This window comes from Dendropsophus ebraccatus, chromosome 13, assembly GCF_027789765.1.
Source record: "Dendropsophus ebraccatus isolate aDenEbr1 chromosome 13, aDenEbr1.pat, whole genome shotgun sequence".
Taxonomy (NCBI): Eukaryota; Metazoa; Chordata; class Amphibia; order Anura; family Hylidae; genus Dendropsophus; species Dendropsophus ebraccatus.
Genome location: NC_091466.1, coordinates 51,491,004 through 51,500,833, shown reverse-complemented (window position 1 = coordinate 51,500,833; position 9,830 = coordinate 51,491,004). Strand labels below are relative to the sequence as shown.

The following is a 9,830-nucleotide window of genomic DNA, read 5'->3' as shown; positions in this document are numbered from 1 at the left end:
TTCAGCCCAACCCACGAGGAGACAGATTGCAGAAAACCAGAGCGTGAGGCACTTTTGGCTAAGCACTTCTCTAAAAATCCCTGGGAGGCTTAGTGAATTCAGTTCCCCCCCCCCCCCATCTATAACAATCGGATGCAATTGTGTGCATCCGTTTTGCTCTTTTTTTCCCTTGACTTACATTATTAAAAAAAAAAAAAAAATCAAAAACACCTTTTTTTAGCATACACATTCAGTAGTAAACCACGTTTGTGAACGTTAAAAACGTTTTAATCCCTTTTATATAATAAAAGTCAATAGAAAAACTGAAAAACCGGATGCACACAAATGCACCCGTTTTTCCCATGTTTTTTTTTTTTTTTTACCATTTTTGATGGAATGAAAGGAGTGCACAGTATTTTTCTTGTCCTCTAAATGGATTCCAATGAGGTCCCTTAGAGATCCATTTTATTCTGCACATTGCTCCTGGTTCTTTTAGAGATGCAAGCCATGACACTAGGAAGCACAGAACCTATAGCTGGCCATATGTATACGTTAACTGCCATCAGCTCTTTCTCCCAATCCCCCTTCCTCACCCTATATACATGCACGCTCAGCAAAGCATGGCAGCTTAAATCTGAACAAAAAGATCAGGCAGGTAAAACCCAATATGTCCAATCTTTAAAAGGTTAGAGAAAAGCCCACCATTCACATCAGATAGAATTCTGAAAACCTTACAATAACTAGTGTGGGTGCAATCTGAACGACTAAAGCCGATGTGTATCAATATATACTTCATATATAGATGCCGAGTGTGCAAACACCAACCTATTATTCCATGTGTATTTTTGTAGCAGAGACAATACCCAGTGTTGTCCCTTTCACAGGGATCCAATCTATGTGTAATACAAGGACACACAAACCCTTTGCATTCAGTCTGCATTCTAAGCAAATAAGTGTGTTTGCTCATGGATTTAAGGATTCAAGGTAAACAATTCAACACTGTAGTATCTCTAAAATACCATTGCCCTAGTAGATTTTATGTTGTACAAGAAAAGTAGTGGGGGTGGGGGGAAATCTATGGTAATTTATGACCTGCTATATGTGAGAATACCCTAAAGGCTACAAATTCTTCCACAATTGACAGGAAAGCCAGATCTCCTGCTTGAGTATAGGATTTCTCTGTAATGTAACATTTTGTAGAGAGGTTAAATATCGCAAAGGAACTGCATAATTTTAGCTGGAAAGGTACAAAATAGGTTCCAAGTGTTTTAGGCCCTTATATAAAAACGTATACTATATATTATAAACACAAACCTTACAAAATATTTAAACCTTTTATATTCTTAGCAGTCTCAAATTGAGACTACTGTAGATGCAAGAGTACCAACACAGATCAAGGTGGATTTCCAAACAACCACTGGCCATTGTATTGGCCAAGCTAATAATCATAAGAATGCCACCTATTACTTCACTAGAAACTGGGGGCATCATAGAGACACAAGGCATTTCCTGCAAGACAGACAAGCTTGTTTATGACTGATCCACCTTAAAAGGCTCCTTTTTGTATTTTGCATATAAATGAACAAAAAAAAAAAAAAAAGGCGGCTGACAGGATATTTGTCTTCCTCGAGATAGAGATCAGATTTAATAAGGCTTCAATACAAGACGAGCTTGTTCTTTCCCAATTTAATAATTTTAAACAGCATTTAAGCGGACAGTTTATTACCATGTAAAAGGTGTTATATAATTTACAAAATATATAAAATACATAGGATTATAGTATACATAAAGCCCATAAAAAAAAAAAAAAGGCATATGGGAACCAATACTTTCCATGCATAATGCATGCAAATATTAACAGAAGGGACCCAACCTTTATACTGGAGGAGAGTCTTTGATATGTCCCCTCCCACTTAGTGAGTCTGGCAAGTTCTATATGCAATACTGGATTCACAATCCTTCAGGAAAAAAGTTGGAAAGATCTTGCGACACAATGGTGCAACTTCAGACGGAATGTTAAGATAATGTCCTACATGTTCCAAGCTGAAGGGTGGATCCTAAGTAACCATCTTGATCTTGGGCAGTTTTTCCATTTTTTTTTTTGCCAGACATTGTAGGGTTGGGTTCTGGAGAAGTCACCAGTGTCTACATTAAACAGCTAACCGATACAGAATTTTCCGAAGTAGCGAAACAGTTTGCACAAATCAACATAAGTTACTGTAAACCTTTTAAATATTTGCACAAATGATACAAATTTATTTACAGAGTGGGAAACGGGGTCAAGACAGCCAAAAAACATTTGATGCTTCAAACTGTCGTCATCAATTTTAGAGACCCGGATCGAAAGCGGAGAATTTTCTTTTTCAGATTGTGAGAGGCTTTTATTTTGACAAAGGCCTTGGCTGTGGTTTGGAGGTCGGCAGCTGCGGCCGCTTGCATGGGAAGGGTATGAACAAACTGAGACCAAATAAGTCCTCCGCTCTCATCCGTATCGCTTGACGTTGTACTCTCGCCAACAAATTCGACCTCGCTTAAACTGGACTCGCTGTCCCCAAAACAGTTTGTAGTATAGTTGCTCTGTTCATCTTCACTGGTGTCTACAACGGTGGAATGAAACAGAGACTCACATTCTGCTGAATATTCAGAGTCGCTTGCTATGTAAGCATACGGGCTGGCATACGGAAGAGGAACTTGACCATAAACCCCAAGAATCTCTCTCTGGTTTCGCCGTCTTGCTCTTCGTAAAGCTTCTTCATAAGATATCTCAGCTGACGACTTCCACCTTCGATAGTCTCCTCTTTTATGTCTAGGCTTAGCCAAAACCACATCTTTTGCATGTCCATGATGAGGCTTACTGCCAGTCTTACTTCCCCCTGGATTTTTACCTACAACACCAGTCTCTACTTGCGAATGAACAATCTTTTTACCTCTCGGAGAAACCTTCCTAACTTTTTTATTCGCCTCCAAGTCATCCGGGAACCTACATTTCTTTATTACAACTTTACCCTTTTCCTTCAACGTCTGAGAGCCATGATCCATCATAAGATTCTGCACATTTGACTTGTGTTTTAGCGTTGAGCTCTTAACAAGCTTTACGTTTTTGGTACTTTTATGCAGTTTAACACCCTGTTGCTGTGCAGGAATATAGTGAGCATTGACCAACAGTCCTTCATCTAAGCTTTGAGAGGAGGAACCTTCACTCTTGAAGTCCAATGGGGGTCTCTCATCATGAGATGATCCATGATAAGAATTCATAGTATTTTTGGGTGAAATCCTTTTTGGTGGTGGCACAATTTTAACCTCTTGAGGAAGAGGGATGATCGTGATTTGTTCCTTGGGGGATCCGTTACAAAGTGGATTGGAAAGGTTGGGAAAAGGACTGCTGGAAGGAACAGGATTTACAAGTAGTTCTTTGGGGATATTTGACGTTCCAACCACAGGAACCCTTCCAAGATTTTGACAGACAGGCTTCACAGAGTTCCATGAATTGTTTTGGCTTTGTAGTTCATGCATATTACTTGGCTGGTAACTCTGAACTGAAGGCATCTTTTTACTTTCCAGCTGTTCACTTTGAGATTCTTTAGCACACAGCTTTAGAGACGGGTAAGTGCTATTATCCACAGAGGTTACTCCAGAGGAATGTAAACATGGCTGTTTAGGATTCTTCATGTTAGTGGTGCTGTTATGGGAGATGCCACCAGTCTGTTTGACACATATACTCCCATGTCGTAAAATACCTTTTCCAGGGTCTACATTTACGCTTGTTCTGGGTTTGTTAGTCCGTACAGGATGTGCTTTCCTCTGAATTATACCTAAAATGTATCCATCCAGTTTTTTACTGGAAGGCAGAGGCGCAGGGCAGAAACTACTCTGTTGCTGATAAGAGTCCTCGTGTTTTAGGGAATCCAATTCAGGCACTAAAGAGTCATCCATATTTGCACCCATTTCACCTTCCTCCGCTTCTTTTACATTACCCATCATGGATACCAAAAACATGGGACTCTGCACAGCCACGGCATGGAGAGGGCTTGGATATCTGTATATATCATTGCCATTTTTGGAGACGAGATCACACTGGTACTTGGGATGTACATCAGCGACAACTTCAGTGGTATTAGAATGGGGGGCCGAAAAGGAGCGACGGACTGTGCCTGTACTTTCACACTGACCTTCTCTGTATTCCAACCACTCAAAGAAGTCATCTGAAAGGAGATTGGAAAAGAAAAACAGTGTTACCAATAAAGCAAACCATTAATGGAATAGTCCCATTGCAAGACGTTATCCCTTATCTACAGGATGGGTTAAGCTGACTGGTGGGGGTATGATGCTGAGAATATTGTCCCAAGAACAACAAGAGCAAACCATGCATGTGCAGCCATTGTTCAAGTCAAGCTCTATGGGACTTCTGACCATAGCTGAGCTCAGCGCTCTGCAGTGTTCCAGAGAGAATGAATGGCCGTGCATGTCATGTGCATGTCAGGAGACCTCAAACCCCGAGCAATCAGTTTGTTATCCCCTATCCACATCCTCTATAGATCGCAATACCCCTTTAAAGGGAATATCCAGCGCTACAAAAAACCTGGCCACTTTCTAATCTCGAGTTTGGGTGCAGGTTTTGCAACTCCGTTTAATTGAAGTGAATGGAGCTTAATTGCTAACCAGACCTGACCTGGAGACAAGAGAGGTGATGGCTCTGGAAGAAAGTGGCCATGTTTTTGTAGCGCTGGATAATCCCTCTAAGGGTAAACAGGCATGGTGTGACACTGGGCCACTGTCAAAACTATTGTGCCACAATTATTAATTTCTAGAAAAAAATCAAGTCGTCTTAAAGGGGTTGTCCAGCGAAAAACTTTTTCTTTTAAATCAAATGATATCAGAAAGTTATATAGATTTGTAATTAATGTCTATTAAAAAATCTCAAGTCTTCCTATACTTATTAGCTGCTATATGTCCTGCAGGAAAGGTTTTATTTTCAGTCTGACACAGTGCTCTCTGCTGACATCTCTGGCCGAGACAGGAACTCTGTCTCGTATTTCTATTAATCCCCAGAGAAAACCTCTCCTGCTCTGGACAGTTCCTGTCTCAGCCAGAGATGTCAGCAGAGAGCACTATGTCTGAATGAAAACACAACACTTCCTTCACTACATATAGTAGCTTATAAGTATCGGAAGACTTGAGTTTTTTTTTTTTTTTTTTTATAGAAGTAAAATACAAATCTATATATAACTTTATATAACAGATTTTCGCTGGACAACCCCTTTAATCAACTATTCAACAACCCATTTAAACACAAAGATCCGGCAAATCCTGTACAATTTTCCTACCAATATTCGTTAGCATTGCCAGCGTTAGGTTTTATAAAATTCTTAACCACCTCTTATAATAGATCTTCAAGCACTAGTGTTTCCTAACTAAGCATCTTAAAGAAATGGACTACTTATATTGGAAAGGTTTACTACAAGAAACTTGACTTAGCGGACACAACTGTACACATATTCAAAATAAACTCACTAAAACTTACTAGCTACAACCAAAAAAAACTGCAAAAGTAGAGGTCTCCAGCAAACCTTACCTGCTGATCTTGGTTGACCATCTGGGATATTTAATGATGCTTCGAGGGGGCTGCAAAAGCAGGTGCTAGACTGACAGCTGGATAAACATTCACTAAAGACAGAGTTGGAGGAGTTAGAAAGAGATCCTGATGTCCCATCACTCAACTCATAAAATCCTAAAAATAAAAAAACAACAGTCTCAGGGAAAATTCATTGCAGATGTAGCAGGGTTGCTTCAGACTTCATAACTGTTGTCTCCACAAAGTTATTACTGCCATATTACAAAGTATGAACATTTGATTAGAAATTAAAGTAAAAATACATTAATATATAAAAAATGAAAAAAATTGTGAAATTACCAGAACTGGGTCGGCTGTCCGTTTCCAAATGCTCTTCAGTTGTCTTTTCGACGTCAATTTTTAAGTCATTTATCTGTTTGTCGAGCTCATGAAGCTGTGTTAACAGGCCGGCGTCCCTTTTCCTCAAGCAGTTCTGTGGAAATATACAGAAAAAAAAAAAAGAATTTAGATTGGCAACAAACTAAAAAACAAATAATATTTACATTTGGAGCAAACTAACAAAAAAACAAAGTGCTGTACTGTGCCACAGATAAAGCAGCCAAGTCTCGAATACACAGAACTGCTTGACAACTCTGCTAAGAACCAGACACCACATCTAAGGGGGGCAAAAATGTCGGCCTTATCGTAGCACCATCCTGTTAGAACTACTGTACAGTTGCTCAGCATTATTTTAGCATGTGTAATACCGCTCACTGAAAACTTTTTTCCCCCCAAACAAGCATTAGACTGGGTTAACATGTTAGGATTTGTGATACAGTCTATGGGCACTTGCTGTACTTCTCTATGTCTCTTGTTCTTTCCGGAAGGAATATGTGTAATACACCTCTGTATGGAGACACCATATAGCAGCATACAGTGACTACAGTCTCCTAGTATGCAGCTGAGTTTTATACAGACAGATGTATTCTACCCTAGAAGCATTACTTTTCTGTACAGAGGGACCACATACACAGCTGCAGGGGTTCTGTATTACACTATACCAGCTTTGCCATATGCATGACGCCCAAGGTCCTTATAATTAATCATACACTCATCCATATTCATACAGGCTTCTCATTTATACACGGCCGTCAGCATTACGGTATGTAACGCAGTCACAGAAGTTCCCAATTGTAAAAGGAGCTGCTTGTTTATAAGGGATATAAACTAGACTGTTGCCCATAACAAATAAATCAATCGTAGACGCTGAAGGAGTTGATTGTCTTAAGTTTGCCCCCCCCCCCCCTCCTTTCAGCAGACACAGGACCCTACTGAGAGAAGTGCCTAGGGCAGACAGGCAAAGGAGAGCAGATCTGCGGCTAACATCCCACATCCATGAGCGCCCTCTGGTGGCTTTAGCTTTTTTTTCCCCCCCCAAATAAGATCTCCCTATGAAACTAAGGGACCTGAAACCTGTTATCCGCAGATAATTCTGCATGCGCATGCATATATATATATATATATATATATATATATATATATATATATGTATATGATTTCCACAACATGTGCTATATGATATATTAAGGAAATTAATCTCCCATTGTTATAGCGGAGGCACAAATCCTTGACCTGGTCAGATTACAGCCTGCCTGGCTTTCTCAGCTGGCTGTGCAGGACTGCTGGGCGTCAGCGCTAACCTAAGGATTACATGGAGAACAACTGAAAGGATCATGTAGGGACAGAGGGTCATTGAGCACGCAGACTGAGCAATGAACCCTCAACCAAGGCTACGCATTATAAAGCTCATTGTTCGCCCATGAATACCTGCACTACCCCAAGAATGAGTATAACACTACAGTAAGCCCTTTACCACCAATTGTCACTTATACAGAGTAGCACGGCCAATGGAAACCCGATAGTTTAATCCTCAGACAGATAGTAGCAGACACAATGACAATGGCTCATACTTATAGTATACACAATAAAATGCAGTACTCCGCTACTATATTCTATGGATCAGCGTCCGATCACCGATATAACCCCAGGTCTATTGACAGACTGCAGCCCCAACAAAGGATCCGCTACACCAACGTATTCCCTATATTTGATCAGTTCGGTACCAGCACATTGGAGGTCATACAGACGCATCTATGTTGTGTATTAAACATATCCCCTTACTAACATACATAGAGACCACTGCCCTTGTACAGTCAATGCTCTGCAAGACACACACCCCAGTATAGCATATTATCACGTCTCCATGGTCTAGACACCAGTATAGTATGTTAACCCTTTCCTGTCAGATCATTCTATAGTATTAACCCCTATTTCACAAATCTTTTCATATGGTGTATACCCCCCCCCCCCCTCCTGTAAGACCCCACTATAGTATGCTCATTTTTATAGCAGACGTAAAACCCCACTACAGTTTCTTTACCATAGAGATACTAATACAGTGTGTGACCATGTCCTATACTACCTCAGTATAGCATGCAAGTCCTCCACCTGAGACACACACACACTATATATATATATATATATATATATATATATATATATATATATATATATACACACATATATATATATATATATATATATTACCTGCTCCCTATTATGGTTTGCAGACCCTGAAAATGTACCCCCCTTCTGTAAGTCCTCAGTACTGTATACCCTTATGTTATATACATCCTACCACAGTGTATCCCCTCCTGTAAGACCCCAGTATTGTATATCCTTCTTATGTTATACACCTCCTACTACAGTGTATACCCTCCTGTAAGACCCCAGTACTGTATGCCACTACTACTATAGTGTATACTCTCATGTAAGACCCCAGTACTGTATATCCTTCTTATGTTATACACCTCCTACTACATAGTATACTCCCCTGTAACACCCCAGTACCGTATACCTTTATTTTTATATTATACACATCCTACTATAGTGTATACTCTAAGACCCAAGAATTGTATACTCTTCTTATGTTATATACATCCTACTACAGTGTATACCCTCCTGTAACACCCCAGTACTGTAGACCCTTCTTAAGCTATATACCACTACTGCAGTGTATACTCTCCTGTAAGACCCCAGTATTGTATACCCTTGTTATGTTATACACCTCCTACTGCAGTGTATACCCCCCTGTACCAGCCCAGTACTGTATACCCTTCTTATGTTATATACACCACTAGCACAGTGAATACCCCCCTGTAAGGCTACAGTATAATACCCCCCTCCCGTTATATATGGTGCACAGCCCCCAGTACCCCCCTGGTTTATGGCATGCTGGTCTTTATGGTCCCCCTGGGATGCAGTCTATGCATTGTGTATATGCACTGTGTGCTCCTGTGTAGTTCTATGGCATGCTGGTCTTTCTAGTCCCCCCTGGGATGCAGTCTATGCATTGTGTATATGCCGTGTGTGCTCCTGTGTAGTTCTATGGCATGCTGGTCTTTCTAGTCCCCCCTGGGATGCAGTCTATGCATTGTATATATGCACTGTGTGCTCCTGTGTACTTCTATGGCATGCTGGTCTTTCTGGTCCCCCCTGGGATGCAGTCTATACATTGTATATATGCCGTGTGTGCTCCTGTGTACTTCTATGGCATTGATCCTTCACCTACCAATTGCTTCTTGAGCAGCAGGATGTTCTCCTCCAGGAACCTCTCCTCCAGGCTGCGGGCACCGTCCCCCTTCCCGGCGGCGGCGGGATCCCCAGCAGTGCCCGGGCACAGCGCCGCCTTCACCAGGATCTCCTGCCGGTGCCGCAGGTACGCCAGCTCCCCCAGCCCCGCCAGGGTGGCTTCCAGGCGCTCCCGTGTCCGGTGTCTCTCAGCCTCCGCCTCGCACTTCTCCCTGCGCCTCGGGGGGCTCTCGCTGGGCTGCTCCCCGGCCATCAGCGACTTCATCCCGGGAGCACAGACCGCTAGCACATCCACAGCTGCTCCAGTAACTCCAAGCGCTCAGGCTCCAGCCTGCAGCATATTGCACCCTCTTCCTCCTCCAGGAGCCGCCTGTGACAGCCCTGCAGGGCTCTCACCTCCTCCGGCTCCAGCGAACTCTATCCCTCTGCAGAGCGGCGCACAGTCCCAGCCAGGCTAAGTAAGCTGGTCCGTGACGTCACCACAGCCCCTCCCCCTGCATCTCCCAACATGCAGCCAGCTCTCCCTGGAGGGGCTGGGGTCCACAGCAGAGGTGACATACCCCATGCTACATGGCTATAGGAATGGCTTCTGCATCTAATCATTCTGCAGCATCACAATTGGCCTGAACACATCATAAGAATCTATTTT

At 42.0% G+C, this 9,830-nt stretch overlaps 1 protein-coding gene across 1 annotated transcript; it reads right to left on the bottom strand.

Moving 5' to 3' along the window:
* Positions 1-1,650: 1,650 nt before the first annotated feature.
* DACT1 (dishevelled binding antagonist of beta catenin 1) lies at positions 1,651-9,600 on the bottom strand. The gene is made up of 4 exons (XM_069950374.1): positions 9,162-9,600; positions 5,891-6,023; positions 5,552-5,707; positions 1,651-4,181 (listed from the first exon to the last, which is right to left on the bottom strand). Exons 1-4 carry the CDS (start codon positions 9,444-9,446, stop codon positions 2,287-2,289), a joined length of 2,469 nt encoding a protein of 822 aa, XP_069806475.1. The 5' UTR covers positions 9,447-9,600; the 3' UTR covers positions 1,651-2,286.
* Between the last annotated feature and the right edge of the window lie 230 nt (positions 9,601-9,830).

Bases quoted from the DNA above. Each gene is read 5' to 3' on its own strand.
- DACT1 (XM_069950374.1), bottom strand. From the start codon at position 9,446: ATGAAGTCGCTGATGGCCGGGGAGCAGCCCAGCGAGAGCCCCCCGAGG. The intron at 6,024-9,161 runs GTAGGTGAAGGA...ATATTTCCACAG, and splicing joins TGCTGCTCAAGAAGCAATTG to AACTGCTTGAGGAAAAGGGA. The intron at 5,708-5,890 runs GTAATTTCACAA...TTTTATTTTTAG, and splicing joins GGACAGCCGACCCAGTTCTG to GATTTTATGAGTTGAGTGAT.